The sequence below is a fragment of the Cetorhinus maximus genome, chromosome 24 (assembly GCF_964194155.1).
Source record: "Cetorhinus maximus chromosome 24, sCetMax3.hap1.1, whole genome shotgun sequence".
Taxonomy (NCBI): Eukaryota; Metazoa; Chordata; class Chondrichthyes; order Lamniformes; family Cetorhinidae; genus Cetorhinus; species Cetorhinus maximus.
Window position 1 is genome coordinate 17,586,248 of NC_135902.1, and position 23,530 is coordinate 17,609,777.

At 43.7% G+C, this 23,530-nt stretch overlaps 1 protein-coding gene across 2 annotated transcripts in view; it reads right to left on the reverse strand.

Annotated features, from left to right (window-relative positions):
- The window catches only part of spata20 (spermatogenesis associated 20), a 382,219-nt gene that overhangs the window by 265,528 nt on the left and 93,161 nt on the right, over positions 1–23,530 (reverse strand). For both annotated transcript variants that reach the window (XM_078570778.1, XM_078570779.1), the window contains exon 12: positions 11,194–11,362. In XM_078570778.1, the coding sequence (XP_078426904.1) occupies positions 11,194–11,362 (169 nt within the window). The remainder of the gene's footprint in view (positions 1–11,193; positions 11,363–23,530) is intronic.

The following is a 23,530-nucleotide window of genomic DNA, read 5'->3' on the forward strand; positions in this document are numbered from 1 at the left end:
CCCAGTCCTCACCCAATGGATGCAGCACTGTAGATCCCTCCCGGTCCGCACCCAGTGGATGCAACACTGCAGATCCCTCCCTGTCCTCACTCACTGGACGCAGCACTGCAGATCCCTCCCTGTTCTCACTCAGTGGGTGCAGCAATGCAGATCCCTCCCTGTCCTCCCCCAATGGGTGCCACACCGCCAATTCCTCCCTGTCCTCACCCAGTGGGTACAGCACTGCAGATCCCTTCCTATCCTGATCCAGTGGGTGCAGCACCGCAGATCCCTGTCTTCATTCAGTGGGTGCAGCACCATTGAGTCCCTCCCTGACCTCGCCCAATGGGTGCAGCATTGCAGATTCCTCCCTGTCTTCACTCAGGGGGTGCAGCACCACCATGTCCCCCCTGTCATCACCCAATATACAAGTGTGCACTTTCTAGAAAACATCAGTGGTCAATGATCAGTAGCCAAAACACTGATTCTCTAGCATTCCTAGCATCTGGCATTGCTAAGGAGACAAGGGTGGGTATTACAAAAAGATACAGCCATATTGCCAAGATAACATGGGACTTGACCCCATTTAACCTAGTCTAGCACTCCAGTGCAGTACTGAGAGAGTTTTGTATTGTTGCAAGCATGAAACAGTAAACTGAAATCAGTTTTGCCTACTTCCAGTGAATGTTAAATATCCCATTGCCATATTCAACAGAAGGTTAAGGTGGAGAAGGAGGGGTTGTTTTCCTTGGAGCATAGAAGATTAAGGAGAGATTTGACAGAGGCGTACAAGATTATAATAACTTAGATAAGATAGACAAAGGAAAGCTGTTTCCATCAGCTGACGGTACAAGGACATGGGGACACAGATTTAAGGTTTGGGGCAAGAGATATTGAGGGATGTGAGGAAGAGCTTCTTTACACAGTGGGTGGTAATGGCCTGGAATTCGCTGCTGGAAATGAAGACGATCAATGATTTCAAAAGGATATTGAATGGGCACTTGAGGGAAATAAGCTTGTAGGGCTATGGGAAGAGAGTGGAGGATATAAGTAACATCCCAGAAGCAGCTATAAATCAGGAAATGGAAAGGAGGGAGAAACTCGGGAAAATTACAATCACCAGAGAAGTGGTACTGAGTAAATTGTTGGAGCTGCGGGCTGACAAGAGCCCAAGTCCTGATGGACTTCATCCTAGGGTCTTAAAAGAATTGTCTAGTGAGAGAGTTGATGCATTGGTTTTAATTTTCCAAAACTCCCTAGATTCAGGGAAAGTCCCATTAGATTGGAAAATAGCAAATGTAACTCAATTATTCAAAAAGGAAGGGAGACAGAAAGTGGGAAACTACAGGCCAGTTAGTTTAATATCTGTGATAGGGAAAATGTTTGAAGCTATTATTAAAGAAGCTGTAGCAGGGCACTTAGATAAGTTCAACGCAATTGGGAAGAGTCAACATGGTTTTGCAAAAGGAAAATCATGTTTAACCAACTTATTGGAGTTCTTTGAGGATGTAACATGTGCTATGGATAAAGGGGAACCGGTGGATGTACTGTACTTAGATTTCCAGAAGGTATTTGATAAAATGCCACATCAAAGGTTATTGTGTAAAATAAAAGCTCATGGTATAGGGGGTAACATATTGGCATGGATAGAAGATTGGCTGGTTAACAGGAAGCAGAGAGTAGGCATAAGTGGGTCTTTTTCAGGTTGGCAAGATGTAACAAGTGGTGTCCCACAGAGATCAGAGCTGGGACCTCAACAATTTATATAAATGACTTGGATGAAGGGAAGGATAGGATGGTTGCTGATGACATAAAGATAGGTAGGAAAGTAAGTTGCAAAGAGGACATAAGGAGGCTGCAAAAGGGCGTAGATAGGTTAAGTGAGTGGGCAAAGATCTGGCAAATGGAGTATAATTTGGGAAAATGTGAAATTGTCAATTTTGGCAGGAAGAATAAAGGAGAAGCATATTATCTAAATGGTGTGAGATTGCAGAGCTCTGAGATGCAGAGGGATCTGAGTGTCTTAGTGCATGAATCACAAAAAGCTAGTATGCAGGTACAGCAAGTAATTAGGAAAGCCAATAGAATGTGATCTTTTATTGAGAGGGGAATTGAACACAAAAGTAGGGAGGTTATGCTTCAGTTATACAGAGCACTAATGAGACCACATCTGGAGTACTGAGTACATTATTGGTCACCTTTTTTAAGGAAGGATGTAAAGGCCTTGGAAGCAGTTAAGAGAAGGTTTACCAGGCTAAAACCTGGAATGGGCGGGTTGTCTTATTAGGAAAGGTTGGACAGGCTAGGCTTGTATCCACTGGAGTTTAGAAAAGTAAGAGGTGATTTGATTGAAACCTTTAAGATCCTGATGGGTCTTCACAGGATGGTGGAGAGGACGTTTCCTCTTGTGGGAGAATCTAGAACCAGGGGTCACTGTTTAAAAATAAGGGGCCGCCCATTTAAAATGGAAATCAGGCAAATTTTTTCTCTCAGAAGTTTGAGAGTCTTTAGAACTCGCTTCCTGAAAAGTCGATGGAAGCAGAGTCTTTGAATATTTTTAAGGCAGAGGTGGATAGATTCTTGGTAAGCAAGGGGGTGATGGGTTATTGGGGGCAAGCAGCATGCAGATTTGAGGTTACTATCAGATCAAACATGATCTTATTAAATGGCAGGGCAGGTTTGAGGGGCAGAATGGCCTACTCCTGCTCCTTGTTCACATGTTCTTAGGGTGGGACTGATTGGGTTGATCTACAGAAAGCTGGACATGGGCTGGATGAACTCCTCCTGTGCCGTAATGACCCTCTGACTCTCTAAACAGAAGGTTCTTCTGGTGTCTTGGCCAGTATTCCTCCATCAACAAACATTACCAAAGATAAATAAATCGCTCAGTCATCACATTGGTATAGGTGGGACCCTCCAGTATCCTGTATTTAGAGGCACAATAACAGTCACTGTAGTTTAAAGTAATCTGCTGTAAGTACTTTAAGTATTTTGAGACATTTATGAAAGGCATGCTGGAGGAAATCTGAGTGAAACTGAACTGTTCCTGTTACAGTGACAGGTCCACTTGGAGGTCAAAGATTGAGAGGGCATCCTTGTCAAAAAAAAATAAAATGGCAACTACAGCCTGCCTGCTTCCCACATGCTCCTCCAATTGCCTTTTGATGAGGTTGGTCTCATTATGGTTTCAAAAAGGAGTAGAAAAATATGAAGTAGAAAAAGTTTGGAGGAAAAAATGGCTGTTTATACTACTTTCTGTTGCATTCATTTAACATTTTAAAAGCAAAGCAAGAGAACCATGTCTCTGGTTAGTCCTGAAAAATATAATTCTGAAGGTTATCAGATTGAAATGGGACAACAGGAGACCGACACCCAGTAACAACTACATTAATTCATCTTAAGAATACATTACTAGGAGCTCAAACTCCAAAAAAACCTTTTGTAAATTAAGCCCAAAACTTCTCTATCTTGACCTTTATAAGAGTTACAATGGAAGTAGGACCATCTAAAGTTTACATTGATGCAGCTCCTGCCTGCCATAGTATATGAGGTGCTAATGGAACTGGATGAAATCATGAGTCAGATACTGGCCTTTTGCTGATGGAAGCAGCCAGTTTTCTTTGTCCATTGGATGAAATTGGGCAATTTCAACTCAATTCTGGATTAGCAAATTGTAAAATATGAATTAGTAATTGGGCTGAGAAAAACCTTGAGGTTGGTCAATTTCAGAAATGGTGCAATGAGAGTGCTCTTCTGAGATTAGGCAAATGCATATCATTTGGGCAATGAAAAGGGAGCTTTATTTTGTATCCAACCCATGCTGTACCTGCCCTGTGAGTGTTGAATGGGTCAGTGTATAGTGACCGTTATTCTGTATCTAACCCATGCTGTACCTGTCTTCGGAGGAATGTTACACCCTCAGCAAACATTAATGTGCCTCCAGAGGGAAGACATTTTTAAACTGCATGGTGGTAATTTTAGAATAACAACTAACATATTTAATACCAGTGAGGAGTCAGGGTGTTCAAAATGTCAGACGGTCAAGTGCCCCAATTTGGAATGTTAAGGGAAGGTCCTTAATTGTGCCCTGCCACCATACGGTCACTGCTGGTAGTCAACAAGCCTGCCCCCAAGAAGTCCAGTGGGTTACATATCGCCCACCATGAATGACGGACCTTGCACATTGCTTGAAAACAAGCCACTGTCTGGCCAGGGCAATGTGATTAGCTTCCATTTGGATATTATTGCAGAGTTAATGAACCAACAGGCAACCAGAAATATTATTTTTTTTAATTGAATTTGAAAAGATCAGGCTCCAGATAAAGAAACTGATTCATAATACTTTATGCTTAAATGTGCACGTGCGCACCATCAGATACTTCAATTTTAAAGAGACTTCACTAGCAAAATATTAAGTTACAGACATCAAGGGCCTAATTTTAGCATGTACTGGCAGCCATTTGTGAGGTAAAGTGCCCTTTAGATAAGACACAGGAACACAGGAACCAGAGTAGGCCATTTAGCCCTTGGAGTTTCTGCCACTATTCATTTAGATCGTGGCTGATATTTACCTTAATTCCATCTACCTGCCTTGGTTCTGTAATCCTTAATGTCCTTGCCTAACAAAACTCTATTACTCTCATCTTTAAAATTTGTAATTGGGGGTAAGTTCTGGATTTCCAGTATCCTGTGTGTAAAGAAGTGCTTCCTGACAGCAGTCCCAAATGGCCTATCTCTAATTTTAAGGCAATGCCCCTTATTCAACCTCCCCCACCAGAATTACAGAATTGTTACAACACAGGAGGCTATTTGGCCCTTTGTGTTTGCACTTGCTCTCTGAATGAGCAATTCACTTAGTGCCATGCTCCCACCTTCTTCCTGTAACTCTGTACATTCTTCCTTTTCAGATAACTGTCTAATTCCCTTTTGAATGCTTCAATTGAACCTGCCTCCACCACACTCTCAGGTAGTGCATTCTAGACCCTAACAACTTGCTGAGTGAAGAAGTTTTTTCTCATTTTGTTTTTGCTTCTTTTTCCAATTTTTGCTAGGAAGAACATGGAGAGAAAATATAAGATAAAGGGTGCAACTCTAAAAGGGGCACAGGGGCAGACAGACCTAACCTATGCCCTCTCATTCTCGATCCTTCTATGAGTGGGAACAGTTTCTTCCTCTCTACTCTGTTCAGACCTCTCATGATTTTGAATACCTAAATCAAATCTCCTCTCAGCCTTCTCCTCCAAGGAAAGCAGTCCTAACTTCTCCAATCTGTCTTCATAATTGAAGTTCCTCATCCCTGGAACCATTCTCGTGAATCTTTTCTGTACTCTCTCTGATGTCTTCATATCTTCCTTAAAGTGCGGCACCAAGGACTGGTTGCAATACCCCAGCTGAGGCTGAACTAGTGTCTCACACAAGTTCAATATAACCTTCTTGCTATTGTACTCTATGCCCAATTAATAAAGCCTAAGATACTGTATTATTAACCATGCTCTCAACCTGTCCTGCCACCTTCAATGATTTATACACAATTACACCCAGGTCCCTCTGCTCCTACACCCCCTAGAGTTGCACCCTTTATTTTATATTGTCTTTCCATCTTCTTCCTACCAAAATGAATCACTTTACATTTCTCCAAACTGTACTTCATCTGCCACCTGTCTGCCCATTGCACCAATTTGTCTATGTCCTTTTAAAATTCTACACTATCCTCACCACAGTTCACGATCCGTCAAAGTTTCATATCATTCGCAAATTTTGAAATTGTTCCCTGTGTACCAAGGTCTAGGTCATTAATATATATCAGAAAAAATAAGAGTCTCAATACTGACCCCTGGGGAACTTCACTACAAACTTTCCTCGAGCCTAAAAAACATCCATCAACTGCTACTCTCCGTTTCCTGTCACTCAACCAATTTTGTATTCTTGTTGCTGCTGTCCTTTTTATTCCATGAGCTATAACTTTGCTTACAAGTCTGTTGTGCAGCACTGTATCAAATCCCTTTTGGAAGTCCATGTACGCCACATCAGCTGCATTGCCCTCATCAACCCCCTCTGTTACCTCTCCAAAAAACTCAAACAAGTCAGATAAACATGATATTCTCTTAAGGAATCCATGCTGGCTTTCCTTAATTAACTCGCATTTGTCCATGTGACTATTAACTATGTCCCGAATTATTGTTTCTAGCAGCTTCCCCACCACTGGAGTTAAACTGACTGGCCCATGGTTGCTAGGGCTTATATTTACATTCTTCTTTAAACAAGGTATAATCTTTGCAATTCTCCAGTCCTCTGGTACCTGAGTCTAAGGAAGACTAAAAATTATGGCCAATGCCTCTGCAATTTCCATCTCATCTCCCTCAGTATCCTCAAATGTATCTCATCCGGTCCTAGTGTCTTATCAACTTTGAAGTACAAACAGCCTATCCAATACCACTTCCTTATCAATTTTAAACCCTTCTCATGTCTGAATTATCTACTCTTTCATCACTGCCCAGGCAGCATCTTCTTCCTTGGTAAAGACGGATGCAAAATATTCATTTAACACCTCAGCTATGCATTCTGCCTCCATGCGTAAATCCCCTTTTTGGTCCCTAATCAGCCCTCACCTCCTTTGCCACCCTTTTAATTTTTATATGCCTATAGAAGACTTTGTGATTCCCTTTTACGTTGGCTGCCAATCCCTTTTCATACAATCTCTTTGCTTTTTCACCTCCCCTCTGAACCTTCTATATTCAGCCTGGTTCTCAATTGTATTTTCTATCTGACAACTGTTAAGGACACAATTTTTCTTCTTTATGTTAATTTCTATCTCTTTTATCATCCAGAGAGCTCTGGATTTGTTTGCCCTACCTTTCCCTTTTGAGGCAATATACCTTGACTGTGCCCAAACTCTCTCTTCTTTGAAGGGTGCCCATCGTTCAGCAAATTAATTTTCCTGCCAACTGGAGAAAATGGTTTCTCCCTCTCTTCCCTATCAACTCCTTTAATCTTCTTAAACACCTCAATTAAATCATCCCTTTAGGGGTTTTAATTCATTCTGTAAAGATCAAAGAAGTGCTATCCCAGTGGCCTGATGAACATCTCACTCAACTTGCACAAACTGCTAGTCATAGGATCCTGAACAAAATAGTTGTCATATTTGCAAACACAGTCAGTCACCACATTGTAATAAGCATGGTAGTATAGTGATTATACTACTATAAAATTTCCTTTACAACTGCACTTTCAAAATCTCAATTATCTAGCCTTTGGCCCTCCATTTGCCACAACATTTCTGCAGCTACTGGTTTATCAACTGCACGTTCACCTCCGCTTTTGGTGTTAGTCCCCAATAAAACTATTATGCACTTACATCCTGACCGTTTTCCCTGGTACAGCCCTCATCTCTCTCACTTAAGTCTAAAGGGCGTAGGCTTGAAAAGATATGGCGCACAATTGGTTTAGTCATCCACCATCAGATTTGCCTGAACCACTTAACACTACCGGGTCCTACACTCTTCTTCTAAAACTGCTCACTATTCCAGAATCGCCCTGGAATGCAAAGCTAACCTCCGGCTTCTTTTCTCATCTTCTTAAACTACCCTCCCCTGTCTCACCCATCCTCATCTCCAACATCATGTGCAAGGATCTCATGGATTTATTTCTCACTAAGATCAAGACCATCCGGTCAGCTACCTCTGCTCTTCTCACCACCTCCCCGCCTTTCCACTAGCCCACCTGGTCAAACTTTCTTTAATGGTCCTCCTTACCCTAGCCCTGAACTCACAACTTTCCCTAGTTTCTCTCCTATTTCGCCTCATTTTGTCCATGAGAACCAGCTCCATTTCCCTCAATCCTATTCCCCCTCTTCTCTTACGCAGTTCCTCAGGATTAAGGATGATTTGCTTCCATTCCAATTCAATGGGTTCTGATATGGCTGATAAATCCAATGCATGATGTGCAGACTCTGTCATATATGGGGCAGGTAGTGCTTGAAAGCTTGGGTAGGTGGATTGTTTGGAAGTTTGTGCACTCCCCAGCACCTTGATCCCACCTCTGCACGTTCCCAACGAAGACTCTCGGTGCCTTCCCAAATGAGCCTTCTCCATTTTGGTCAGTCACAAACTAGTGTCTCCCACTAAAATGTAAATCACCCAACTTTTCCTCCTGGTGTCCATGTCGGCCAATATTGTTAACGGTTCTCCTTCTTCAGATGTTGTCTTCCTCTCTCTCTCTCACCTTTAAATCTGCTGTTATCACCTCTCTCCTCAAAATGCCAACCCTTGACCCCACTATCGTCTCATCTCCAGCCTCCCTTTCCTCTCCAAAGACCTTGAACATGCTGTTACCTATAAAAAAACAATTCCCATCTTTACCAGAACGCCCTGTTTGAATCTCTCCAAACAGACCCTGACCACAGTACCAAATCCTTTTTTATCAAAGTTACAAATTACATCTTACATGACTGTGACAAGGGTAAACTTTCCTTCCTCTTCCTTCGTGACCTGTATGCAGCTTTTGACCCAGTTAACGCACCATCCTCCTCCAATGTCTCTCTAGTGTCATCCAGCAGGGGGGACTGCTCCCACCTGGTTCCATTCTCATCTATCTAATCGTGGCCAGAGAATTACCTGCAATGGCTTCTCTTCCTGTTCTCGCAAGGTTATCTCTGGTGTCCCCCAAGGACCAATCCTTGGCTTCCTCCTTTTTCTCATCTACCTGCTGCCCCTTGGCAACATTAGGTAAAGGCATGGCATTAGTTTTCAACACCCAACACCTACCTCACCATCATCTCTCTCAACACCTCCGCTGTTGCCCAATTATCGGACTGCTTATTCAACATCCAGTACTGGATGAGCAGAAATTTCATCCAATTAAATATCGGGGAGACTGAAGCCATTGTTTTCAGTCCCTGCTCCAAATTGTTTCCTAACTAGTGCCTCCATCCCTCTCCCTGGCAACATTCTGAGATCAAGCCTGTCTGTTCACAACCTTGGTGTAACGTTTGGTCCTGAAATGAGCTTTGTGCCTTCTCTAAGAGTGTCCTTTTCTACATCCCTAATACCACTCAACTTCACCCCGTCTCAGCTCATCTGCCATTAAAATCTTAATCCTGCATTCAATACGTCTAGACTTGACTATTCCAACACAATCCTGGCAGGTCTCGCACATTGTACCCTCCATAAATTTGAGGTAATTCAAAACTCTGCTGCCTGTGTCTTAACTCACAGCAAGTCCCAGTGCCCTATCACCCCTTTACTTGGCTACCAATGAAGCAAAAACGAGATTTCAAAATTCTCATCCTCATTTTCAAATACCTTGCCCCTCCCTAATGCTGTAACCTCCTCCATCTCCTCTAATCTTGACCTCGTGTATTCCCAATCATAATTGCTCCATGACTAGTGGCCATGCCTTCAGTTACCTAGGCCCCAAACTCTGGAATTCCCACCCTACACCTCACTGCCTCTCTATTTTGCTTTCCTCTTTTAAGACACATCTTAAAACCTACCTCTTTGACAAATCTTTTGGTCATCTGACCTAATACCTCCTTTGTGGCTGTGTCAAACTTTGTTTAATAATGCTCCTATGAAGCATCTTGGGACATTTCATAACATTAAATGTTTCATTACATTAAACATTAAACACACAATATGTGTTGATGTTGTTGCTGTAGATAAATAACCTAGAGGCCTGGACTATAGAGACATTGACCAGAATTTTCCAGCCCCTCACGCCGGCAGGGTCTTCCGGTCCCACTGATATGAATGGGCATTTCAATGGCTTGCCGGCCCCGCCGCAGGAGGGGCTAGAAAATTCTAAAAGCCAAAATGACTCTATGGCCGGAAGGAGGCCATTTGGCCCATTGAATCCATGCTGGCTCTCTGTAGAGCAATTCAGTCAGTCCCGTTCCTCCTCTCTGTCCCCGTAGCCATGCAAGCTTATTTACCTCAAGTTCACATCGAATTTCATTCAATCCATTGATTGTTTTGCTTCCACCATCCTCATGGGCAGCAAGTTCCAGGTCATTACCACCTGTCATGTAAAAAAGTTTTTCCTCACTCCCCTCTGTAACTCATGCCAAAACCTTCAATCTGTGTCCCTTAATCCTTGTACCATCAGGTAATGATAACAGCCTTTCTTTGTTTACTTTATCTAAACCTGCGTTAATCTTCTACTCATCTATTAGATCTCCCTTCAACCTCCTTTACTCTAAAGAGAATTTCCTCAGCTTCTCCAACCTAATCTTGCAGCTAAATTCCCAAATCCCTGGAACCATTCAGGTAAATCTCCTCTGCACCCTCTCAAGGACCTTCGCATCCTTCCTAAGGTGTGGTGACCAGAACTGGACATAACAATCTAGCTGTGGCCTAAGCAGAGCTTTATAAAGCCAAATGAATGAGAGTTCAAATCTTACCACACCTGTCTGAGAATTTGAATGTCAGTTCTAAAAAAATCTGGAACTATAGAAGTGACATCAGTAGAAGCGCTCTTACAGCCGTCACATTACCATGAAAATGCGGCTGGTTCAGTAACGTCCTGGAAAACCTGCCATCCTTATTTGGTATGGCTTATGTATGACTCAAGTGTCACAACGACTTGTGGTTGACTCTTAACTGTCCTCCGAAGTGAGCTAGCAAGACATTCAGATGTAACAAATAAAAGGCAGCCCAGCACCACCTTTTCAGGGCAACTAGGAGATAGGCAATAAATGCCGAACTTACCATCAGCACCCACATCCTCAGTATGATTTTTTTTTTTAAAGTAATGCATTATATGTGGAATATGAAAGGCATGATAAGGTGTTAAATATGGTCTCTTTATTTCAATGTTGCAATCACCGCACTCCCCTTTGTCTTATGTCTCTTTTAGATTTTGCAGAAGGAAAAAAGTTTAATATCGTACAGCAGGTGGTAGGTTGGAATTAAACTTCACGCTAGTAATTTCTACATTATCTCCCATGACACCTCACGTACAATTTCCCAACAAGCCCACAGAATAAAACAAGTATGAAGCTGCCTGTTGGCAGCTTGTTAAGACTCTTGCACTTATTTTCGAACAGCTATCGCCAAAAAGGCTCAGCTGCAAGAGCCAAGAAAGCTGATTCGAGGGTAAAGGCTCCCTGTTCAGGCCTGCATTCGATCCACAAGAGACGCGCGTGATGGACAGCAGACAATGTTGGGGGTCAGTGGCTGATGGAAGCCAGGGGACAAAGAGTTTCCTATTGTTACTTACGCCTGTTCCACTGCGCCCTCGTCTCCATGGTAGCAGCTGTGCAGGAGCTGCCCGCTGCTGGAGTCGAACATGTGCTCCCTCAGGAAGGCAGCAGCTTGTGCCGCGCGCTGAATGTAAGCCTTCTCCCCAAGAACTGCGCCTGCTCGAGCGAAACCAGAAATCATGAGACCTGTAACAAGGAAAATGAAGACCAATGATCCATGGTTAAACAATCAGTTGCAGGATACAATAGGTAGCTGGGATTGTCCTCTTTAGATTAAAGGGAAATTTTATTAGAGGTGTTCAAAATGAGGAGTTTTGATCAGAGTAATTAAGGAGAAGCCGTTTCCACTGACTGGACAATCAATAACCAGAGATCATGAGATTTTTTTTAACACAGCAAGTTGCTGTGATCTGGAATTTCTGAAACAGCGGTGGAAGCAGATTCAATGGTATCTTTCAAATGGGAATTGGGTAAATACTTGAAAAGGAAAATATGCAGGACTGAAGGGAAAGAGCAAGGAGATGGACAAAATGGAAAAATCTTTCGAATGGCCAGCATAGGAACAAAGGGCTGAAAGAATTCCTTCTGTGTTGCATGATTCTATGGTTCGACATCCATTAGTTCAGACCCAATTTATTCCCATATAAAATCAAGCCTCTGCTACAAGGTTTCTCCCTTCTTAAATCAGGCAGGGCTTTTATATTCCAACGTATCAACCAGTGAGATTGTAACATCTTAAACATGACTATAGCAAGAATCTAGACTCTCTAGTTCGAGATTGGGATTTATTGTTGTCCTATCTTCTGCTGAAACCGTTGACTCTCCCTGGGGAAGGAGACAGAATTAGTGGCTGGGGGACAGAGCTCATGGGTGTGGAGGGGGGTAAGTAAAGACAATGATTTTGGTCTTTCGATATTAAGTGGTCAAAATTTCTGTTCATCCAATACTAGACATCAGGAGAGTTGGTGGTGAGTTACAACTGAGTGTTGTCAGCCTACAGGATGTTGGGTTTGTGGATGTTGTCATCAATGGGCAACATGTAAATAAAAAAAATTGGAGGAGGCCAAGGCTAGATCCTTGGGGGACTCTAGAGGTAATAATACGCAACTGCGGATGGTCCACTGGCTCCAATTTGATAGACAAGAGTGGAACAATCCTATAAGAGTATTTCCTTGCAGCTAGACAACAGAAGAGTAGCACTGGAGATGGATGGTGTAGTCAACAATGTTAAAATAGGCCAAGAAGGATGAGGACGGAGAGTTTACCACGGTCACAGTCAGGCAGGATGCCATTTATGACTTTGAAAAGGGGTGGAAACCTGATTGGAGAAGTTTAAACATGGAAAGATGGTCATGTATTTAGAAGGTAACAAAACGTTCAAGGACTATATAAGTAGGGTTACAGGAAATGGTGAGAAAGCAGGTAGATGGGATTAATCCATTAAAAATAGAATTAATGACCTCTTCCTGTTGCCAAGAATTCATATGCCCTAAAATCAGCAAAAGCTCTCCTGAATCTCCTCAGATAAAGCACACACTGCTCTTGTTCATAGACTGGCATTCACTCCTACTCAAATAACATGTACTAACTTTGATGGTTAATCTTTTGAGATTAATTACCAAACACCTGCTCCATTTAATGCATTTTTTTCCAAGTTTAGAATGTGAAGGCTGAGAATGTCGAGAGATAGGAATCTTTCAAGAAAATATGCTGTGCTCAATGTTACCAATGTTTAAAAACTGAAATGTTACCATTCTCTGGTGGTTCAATTGGTAAACGGTCTGCCCCAACAGAAAGAAAGAAGGATATGCATTTATAAAGCACCTTTCATGGCCGTAGGATGTCCCAAAGCACTTTTTAAGTGTAATTACTGTTATAATGTAGGAAACAAATCAGCTATTTTGCACACAGCAAGCTCCCACAAACAGTGGTGTGATAAGTGTTGTAAGGTGTTGTGATGTTAGGTCTCACAAAGAGGTTCAGAGTCTTGTTTACTTTAAAAGTAAATGTTTATTAACTACTCATAACTATGTACATATATACAGTATAAGGTCTAAGCTAGGAGCTACCTCCATGCTTGTCCCTCCACACATCTCTGTCCAGCACAAGATTGCCCTCTAGACTCGGGTCATGTGTTCCTTTACATCACAGTGCAGGCGATACTGTACCCAGTTCCACTTTAACCCTTTCTACGCCAGACCCTTTTACCACAATAATGATCAGATAGTCTGTTCTTTAATGATGTTGGTTGAGGTATAAAGATTGACCAGGACACCAGGGAAAGCTTGTCTGTTCTTCTTCAAAATAGTGCAATGGCATCTTGTGCAGCCACCTGAGAGGACGCACAGGGCCTCGGTTTTACATCTCAACTAAAAGACTGCATCTCTGACATTGCAACACTCACGCAGTACTACACTGGAGCCTCAGCCTGGATTATGTGCTCAAGTCTCTGAAGTGACACTCCCATGACCTTCTGACTCAGAGATGAGAGTGCTACCAACTGAGCCATGACAACAGGGAACTAAGCCATACTGAATAATCATATATTAGCTGATCTCAATGTCGTTAGGTTAGACTAAGGGGAGAAAAAAAAAACGCAGATTCCTGCTTCAAATCCCTCTGACAGGACCAGGCTCAGCAGTGACACCTTTGCACCACCGCCTCCACGTCCCCCTCTCCACCCCCATGGTTAACTAGCATGTCAACACTCAGGTTGGGGTTCCTCGCTTCATCAGCCATTACAAGGTGACAATGGTGGGACTAACAAGAAGTGGACCAGCCCGGGCTCATACATGAAGATCAAATATGGGGATGTTAGCCAACTGCCCCAGCAAAGGGTCAACAACATCAGGGCTGGAAGGGGAGAATTATCACGGGGAAGAAATTCTTCTTGTGAAGAAAAATAAATAATATTATATAAAAACTATCAATATACCCTTAAACAAATGTTTAATTTAAAGGATAGACCCCTACAGACCTAAAGCCCATCAAGAAATCACAGCAAAGCTTCAGGTCTATCTTAATAATGATCTTCAGAGGCCAGGTTGTGCTTGAGAATCAAATTAAATCTTCAACACATTTCAAACAATTAATCTGAGCTAGGAGAATCCTAGTTACAACCCTTGGGCCATATACCACCCAGGAGTCCTGACAAATTAGTCTTAATATTTCTTACTCTCTGGTTTGTCCTGCTTGCATTCTATTGGCCTGGGGTTTACAAAGAGCTGTTCTTTGCACTGCTACCACGTTGGCAGATAAATCCTAAAACAATACCGAGGGCTGTTGGCGCATTAGTTTGAAATATATAGACATTAATGGGAACTCAGAAATATGGCTTACTCCATAGAAGATATATAAACTATCCACACAGACAAAAGGCAAGCACACTTCGATGGAATACACACATACAGGAACTGGCCTTTACAAACTTTTTTTTCTCAGAACAGAGCTTTAGCTGTCCAGAATGACAACTCTTTGCAGTTGTCTTTATGGAACCTGCAAACAATTCAAGGTTACTACTCAAAACAGTAGAAAGCCAAATCCCCTGGTGTTTTCCCACATGCGTCACAGTGTCTTGGCAGCTTCCAGAAAGCTCCAGACAAGTGTAATGTGCCTGAACAAATTTGGCAATACTAGGGTAAACAGGACCTTTGTCAACAGTTTATTGCTCCACAGTGCATGATTGAAATCCAAGCTCATCATTCCATCTCCTACTCAAAGTCTCTTTCCCAGGAACTGCCTCCATTAATCTGCAACATTTTAAAAGCCAGATTTTGTGTCATCCAACCACTTCTTGCTAATTAATCTCGCTTGTCCATCTTACCCTTTACTATCGTGGTGGAGTCCTACTCGTAGGGTGGAATCATCCATGCCTGCTGGTGTCAGGTGTGATTGCTGGTGTGAGCGGACAATATGGCAAGGCGGCCAAACATCGGTTTCACGACGTCATGAAACCAGTTTGCGAACGTCCGCTCAGCCCGTCTCGATTGCGGGTCGCATTTCCCGCCATCGGACATTGGGAACCTCATTGTAATACATCTGCATATCATTAGTAGGCTAACCCGCCAGATTCAACCCCTCCCCACCCCCGTTAGATCGTCCATCCACATCGACGTGATTGCACACCGACATGTTTCACAACAGCGCATAAAAGGCGTGCACTTGGCGGGTTGCACTTTATGGGGAACTTGGAGGTGAGTACACAGTAACGTTGCAGAGCGCTCGCGAGGGCTACCTGTTGGGCTTTAGGGTTAAGACGCGTTGGGGGAGGGGACTTTGGGGGGTGAGGCAAAGGCTTCCCTGCAGTTGAGGTGAATTGGGGAGGTGGGGTAACGGTGAGGGAAGTGGCCACGCATTAGGGACACCTTCTAAAAAGTGACCATTCCTCTGCAGCTGAGACAGTTCAGGCGCAGCCATATTGACATGCTTGAAGTGGGCTTCTAGTTCCCCATTCAAGCAACAAGGCATCAAAGTGCCATTAGGTACTCCAGAGCTTTTCACCCCTTGGGCACAGACTGCAAACTAAAGACCGTTTTAGTGAACTGCAGAATAGTTGGACGACTGGGCACTTGTACAATCTCCTCGCTAAAGCTGGCCATGGAACAGTCACTGGTGTAGGTTCACAGCCCCTTACAATGTCATCATCCCAGTTTGGACCAGTCTTCCCCATTGTTTGCGTTAACAGTGCAGCCAGGCAGCATGGGTTAGGAGAATGCCTGTGCCAGAGCTGAGAGCACAGCATGCAGTCCAATGGGCAAAGCTGCCACAAATCAGTCAGGTGGAGTGGGGTGGAGGAAGGTGGGGTTTCGGGCAGCCATGCAGCACACTAATCTCTGGCCATCCAAGCAGTGGCAGCACTCTCCGGGATGTGTTAAGAGGCCTTCAGACTTAATCAAGACAGGTTCTTAATACATCCATACTAACCCACGCATCTTTCTCCTTCATCCTGAAGGAGGAGTACATCAAGATCATGGAGCCTCGTGAACTAGCTGTGTGCCTTGTGGTATGCAGAGAGCGAAGACGGCGGAGAAGAGAGCAACTGAGCTGCCTGACTTAATATGCAGCTGGTGTGCGACCACCTCAAATGCATCCTGCAGGTCTGCGCATGGTTTCCAGGGAGTGTGCACAACTCCTACATCATCAGGTCGGTCACAGGAACGGACCAGATGCCCGCCGACCAGCTGGATGACTGCTTTCAAAGTCCGTGAGGACCTTAATTTCTGGCATTCCGCCACCGGTTAGCGACCTCTCCCTCTTGTTGTGTGCCAGCTTGTCCTGCATGGAGATGGAGAGAGTGTAAGCAGGACACCTGCCAGGCCAGGTGATATGTATGCCTGGCAATTGTGGGTGGTGAGTGGTCATATGGACAGGATGAGGACAATGAAGGTGTGTGTGAGAGAGTGAACGGTGATGTCTCTTGAACTGGTAGTGAGTGAGGGCCCTGTGGATGTGTGATGGGTTTGAGAGTGAGAGAGTTGAGAGTGATGAGGAGAGTGACTTACCCTCGTGGAGGGGAGGAAGTGATTCATCCTCTTGCGGCACTGGGTGGCTGTCCTCTTCTGCAGGGCGTTGGCGCTGACCACCGCTGCCACCGCCCCCCAAGCCTGATTAGTGAGGTTGCTGCCCATCCTGCAGCCAGAGCGAGGGTAGAGGACATCACATCAGGCCTCCACTGCGTCCAAAAGATGCTCAAGGGACACTCATTGAACCTGGGGGCTGCAGTCCTTTTGCCTTTCAGGGCCACGTCGTCTTTGCAGCAGTCATGGGTTGGAAGCACTGAGAGGTGCACGTGGCTGGACTTTAAATTTGGCACCCAGCGTGATGAAGCGGTGAGGCGATGGTGTTGCGGGTGAATGAGAGCCCGCCCGCCCGCCATGGAAATGGCATGTTTCCCAAGAATGCATAATTAATGCGGCAGGTTTGGGACGATACACTATGAAAAGCTGCCATTGCAGCCGGCTGGCTACCACACTTAGTGCAAATCTGGGACGATTCCACCCTTGGATTGGGCCCTTCACTTGGGTTATTATAATGAATTAAACTATGTTCATTCTCCCCGCTGAGAATTCGGACAGTCTCAGTAGGTCTAAAATACAACACATAGGACAGCTGAGAATATTTTACAGTGCAGAAAAGGAAATATGGATACTGAGCAGGATGAATTTAGGGAATAGAAAACAAAGATGAGGCAGTTTGAAAGTAGAAGAGAGGAGGTAAGGTTTAGCGATTTGGGGAGTGAGGGAAGGTGAGATAGAGGGATTCCGGGAGAGCTGAACTGAGGCAAATTATTTAGGCATAGACAAGGTGAGTGGAAAGAGCAAGGATGAGAGGAGGTGGAGAGAAAGATCCAGTGGGCATGGCACCTGAGAAAGTGACACGAGTGATGCAGTGAAGAGGACTGGAGAATGAGGAGCACATCAATGCCAGAAGAGGGAAAAGGTTGTGAGCAGCTGAAGGAGATTTCTACAATACAATGAGTGCTAAGCCATTGAGGATTTTGACTGTGGAGAAAAATTGAGAGGCATGTAGCCTAAAGAAAACCAGGGTGATAGGGAGTTTTGGGCCGTTAAGGGTATTGGTAGTGCCAGGTGCAAATTCATAGCATCAAGAAACCTGCCCAAGATCACCAACAAATCAGGAAATATTATTAGTTGGATGCAGTAGGGAAATGCTCTTTTAATGTTGGGATTTTAGGGAAAGGGTTAATAAGTCTGATAGCATGGCACTGCTATTGACTTTTCTTCTTATTAACAATTAGTTTTGCCTGTTAAGTGAGTCTGTGTCAGATGAATGAAAGTGTAATCACAAAACATGCTGGCTTTATTTTGGATAAATGTGTGTTTAATATAAAATACCAATGGTCAGTTTAGATAGCAAACCTAATTAGAAGACATTCCAAGTCAGGGAGCTTTAGTTGATAAGTTATTCAAGACACAGAATAGACATGGAAGCTTTCTGTGTTCACTCAATCTTTGAAAGATAAAGGGCCTGCCTAAAAAATATAAGGAGTATTAATGTTAGGGAATTACAAGAGCAAAAACAAAATACTGCAAATGTTGGAAATCTAAAATAAAACATAAAATGCTAGAAACAGTCAGCAGGTCATGCAGCATCTGTGGAGAGAGAAACACCCAGAGCCTGACCAATGCTGTGCCATAGCGGGTGGGCAATGTGCGAAGGCCAGGCACATTTACACATTGAGGACAGCAAAAATCTGAAGGAGCACAGCTGAAACCCCTCTCACCTGCTCACGCAGCTGTTTGTAGGATCTTGTTGTATGCAAAATGTCTGCCACTCATTGCAGCATGGTCCTTTGGATCTTTCCAAGAGATGTGATTAGGCACCATTTAAATCTTTTTTACTCAGGGTGGTACCAGCATGCTCTTCAGAGCAGATCATCTGCCCGTTTCCATGGTGCATGGCACTGGGGAAGCAAAAGTAAGGGATGGGGGGGGGGGGGGTGGCGATGATAGTATTATACCTTTAAAAAACGAGGCTGCTTTACAAAGAGGAAGTCTTCATTTTGCACTATTCAATCACGCTGTAAAAAGATAATTAGCAATACGGACATTAAGGCAGCAAACAAAACTTAGCTTGTGATGTTATCAAGGGTATTACCCTTCACCCTTTTAGGCACCTGACATACAAATCTCAAAGTCCCTCTGCTAATTATTTCCAAAATATTAATAGGCCCCAGCAGCAATCAGACGCAAGGAGTCAAACAGCAGCCATGAAGTCAAACATTAATGAGGGCTGGGAGCCATACAAAAATTAAGCAGAGGGCAGCTAGAAATCAGTATCAGGCAAATCTTAGTGCCAACAGCAATAAGAGAATCACAATTAGTTTTTCTAAGGTGTGTTGTAAGAAGGAGGGGTTAACGCAGTGCATAACTCAGCAATTAAGACCAGATCATCCCAAAGCACTTTGCAACCAATGAACTAATACTTTTGAAGTGTAGCCATTGTTGTAATGTAGGCAACGTGGCAGCCAATTTGCACTCAGCAAACTCCCACAAACAGCAATATGATAATGACCAGATAATCTGATTTTCAGTGACATTGGTTAAGGGAGAAATATTGGCCAGGGCACTAGACAGAACTCCCTGGATCTTGTTTGAAATAGTGCCATGGTATCTCCCACATCCACTTGCGAAGACAGGCGGAGCCTGGGTTAAATACCTCATCTGAAAAACTTTCAACAGAGGAGTGTCTCATTAGCTCCCTTGATGGACTGTTAACCCAGGCTCAAGTTTCTGCAGTGGGATTTGAATCCACAACTCCCTGGCTAAAACGTACAACTGCTAGCAACTGAGCAAAGGTTAACACCACAAATGCTGCTCGATCTTCTGAATTTCTCCAGCATTTCTGTTTTTGTTTCAGATTTCTAGCCTCTGCAGTATGTTACTATTTTGTTTTAACATTACAAGTGGCAGGTGCATCTCTGGGCTAGTGACAGCCAGCCAGAATTCTAACTGCTGACTCCTACCTGGAACGTGTGTGCTTGCAAATGTCAGGAGGTGAGGAGAAAATTGGGCTGCGCAGGGCTTTGATGCTTCCTGTGGTCAAATAGCTTGCTAGGGCTCACAGGCTCAGCTTGCGTATGAAGTATGGCATCTTGAAAAAAGGCTGAGGATGACCTAATAGAAGTCTTTAGAATGATGAAAGGTTTTGATAGAATAGGGGGGTGGGAGGGAGTGAGGGGGAAGAGAAAAAGAGAGAGAGAGAGAGGCTGTTTCCACATGCAGAGAAGAGCAAAACTCAAGACCATCAATATAATATAATCACCAATCAATCAAATAGGGAATTCAGAAGAAACTCCTTCACCAGAGTGCTGAGAATGTGGAACTCATGGCCAGAAGAAGTGGATGAGGCAGGAGGAGGCTTGGGTGGAGCATAAACGCCAAATAGCCTGTTTCTGTGCTGTATATTCCTTAAATTCTTAATAATTTGGATAAGGTATTAGAGGACGGCACCTCTCTCCCACTGCTCCCAAGATAGGTTAATGCCTTCAAGAGACAAGTCAGAGTATTTAGATCAATTTGTGCCTTCCCAGGTACCCCACCTGGAAACTACTGGCAGCAGTGGAGACCCTACCAGTTTGACCAGCTGCCTATTCCCAATCCTCATCCTGGCTCAGTGTTGCACCCAATAATCTAACTGTGAAAGCCAGCTTGCTGTGTGTGGTAAGTACTAACGGGCAGACAAGAATCAAGCCCCAAATGAGTATGATTCATAGCCAACAGAAGGCGACGTAAATCAGTCACTCTCATTGACAGCTCTGTTTGCCTCGCTTGACCCAATGTAGATGAGAAAGCTCTTCAATGCTTACATGACACCCTGATCCCACTCAGGCTTGTCTGCCATTCATTCTATTCATAGGCTGGCATTTCATTCCCAACTGCCAGTTTCCCAAAGGAAGCATCAGGAGCAACTCTCTATAACTGTGCATGAGAAAATAGCTCAGGTTACAACATACCAACAAATGTGCTTCCGTGTCGGTATATTTAATGGTGTACATGTAACCTGACCTGATACATGTGGCTACTCTCTCCTTTTGTGGCTCTGGGAAGTTTCTTGGTGATATTTGCCTTGGGCAGCTGCAGCTGCTGGGCAAATATACCAAGTCATGAAAGAAGGAACTCACATTTATTCAGCATCTTTCACAACATTCCAAAGCACTTTACAACTAATGAAGTGCTTTCTTGGAGGGAAATGTAGCAGCCAATTTACACACAATAAAGTCCCACAAAGAACAATGTGAAAATGGCCAGATTTGTTTTACTGATGTTGGTTTAGGACACTGGTGAGAACCTCCTCTGTTTTTTTTCAAAATAGTACCATGGACTCTTTAACACCCACACGAAAGGGCAGGCAGGGCATTGATTTAACGTCTCATCCAAAAGGCAGCATCACTGACAGAGCAGCACTGCACCAGGTAGATTTTGTGCTCGAGCCTCTGGAAGGCTTAAATTTATTACAAAAAGAGGGGACACAGGCTCAACCCCTTAAAAGGCAAACTTAGGACTGATGTCAAGTTCATTATGCAAAGTATGACCCACAAAAAGGTGAAATCTGGGTAGGATATTGGGATCAGAAACCTTGCTACACATCTGGGTGCTGCAATGGGAAGATTGTATTTATTGGGATAGGTAAGTTGAAATACATCCCGTGGCATTCCTCCTCATATTGTGGGATCATCCTCCAGTCATATGCCCCATGTCTCCAGCACATTATAGAAAATCAGTAAAAACCGGGAGAAGCATTTTATTAGAATTAATCTTTTAAAGAAATTATTGAAATATTCTTGTTTTAATTCATTAAAATATTTAGTGACTCTTTCCCAATCTCCTGTGGATTATAAAATGGTAACTGATTCTAGCCAGATCTGTGGTGATGTATGAAATGAATCTAACCCAAGGTTTAGTGATTTTGAAAATGATTAATTCTAACCTAATTTCTCATTTATAAAATCGTAACTGATCGTTGCCTGATCTGTGGTGATCTTTTAAAAAATAATTATTAATTCTAATCTGATCTCTTGAGGTTCATAAAATGTTAAATGATTCTATTTTATCTACTGCAATTTTAAAAATGGCTACTGATTCCAACCTAATCTCTGGTGATTCATAAGAAGTTGCTTGATCCTTGCCTGATCGAAGTGTTTTCTTTCATTATAAATGATCTACGGGTACCTACAGCAAGAAACATACAGACATAGACTGTAAAAGCTTCTGTAGGTATGTAAAAAGGAGAAGATTAGCAAAGACAAATGTGGGCCCATTACAGACAGAGACAGGAGAATTTATAACGGGGAATAAGGAAACGACAGGAAAACTAAATGAAGGCTGTGTGTCTTTCTTCACGGAGGAAGATACAAAAAATCTCCCAGAAGAAGAGTGCAGGAGGGCATGCCAGGAGCAGCACCAGGCATACCTAAAAATGAGGTGTCAATCTGGTGAAGCTATAACACAGGACTGTTTGCGTGCCAAATGGCATAAGCAACAAGCGATAGACAGGGCTAAGTGATTCCAAAACCAACGGATGAGATCTAAGCTCTGCAGTCCTGCCACATCGAGTCGTGAATGGTGGTGGACAATTAAACAACTCACTGGAGGAGGAGGTACTGCAAATATCCCCATCCTCAATAATGGAGGAGCCCAGCACATCAGTGCAAAAGAGAAGGCTGAAGCACTCGCAACAGTCATCAGCCAGAAGTGCCGAGTTGATGATCCATCTCGGCCTCCTCCGGAGGTCCCCGGCATCACAGATGCCAGCCTTCAGCCAATTCTATTCACTCCACGTGATGTCAAGAAATCGCTGAAGGCACTGGATACTGCAAAGGCTATGAGCCCTGACAATATTCTGGAAATAGTACTGAAGACTTGTGTTCCAGAACTTGCTGTGCCCCTAGCCAAGCTGTTCCAGTACAGCTACAACAATTGCATTTACCCGGCTATGTGCAAAATACGTCCTGCACACAAAAGGCAGGACAAATCCAAACCAGCCAATTACCACCCTATCAGTCTACTCTCCATCATCAGCAAAGTAATGGAGAGCATCATCAACAGTGCTATCAAGCGGCACCTGCTCAGTTTGGGTTCTGCCAGGGTTACTCAGCTTCTGGCCTCAATACAGCCTTAGTTCAAACATGAACAAAAGAGCTGAACTCCCGAGGTGAGGTGAGAGTGACTGCCCTTGACATCAAGGCAGCATTTAACTGAGTGTGGCATCAAGGAGCCCTAGCAAAACTGGAGTCAATGGGAATCAGGGGGAAAACTCTGCGCTGGTTGGAGTCATGCCTAGCACAAAGGAAGAGGCTTGTGGTTGTTGGAGGTCAATCATCTCGGTTCCAGGACATCACTGCAAGAGTTCCTCAGGGTAGTGTCCTCAGCCCAATCATGTTCAGCTGCTTCATCAATGACCTTCCTTCTATCATAAGGTCAGGAGTGGAGATGTTCGCTGATGATTGCACAATGTTCAGCACATTCACAACTCCTCAGATGCTGAAGCAGACCATGTCCAAATGCAGCAAGACCGGGACAATATCCAGGCTTGGGCTGATAAGTGGAAAGTAACATTCGCGCCACACAAGTGCCAGGCAAAGAACATCTCCAAAAAGAGAGAATCTAACCATCGCCCCTTGACATTCAATGGCATTACCATCGCTGAATGCCCCACTAACAACATCCTGGGGGTTACCATTGACTAGAAACTGAATTGGATTAGCCAGATAAATACTGTGGCTACAAGGGCAGATCAGAAGCTAGGAATCCTGTGGCAAGTAACTCACCTCCTGGCTCCCTAAAGCCTGTCCACCATCTACAAGGCACAAGTCAGGAGTGTGATGGAATACTC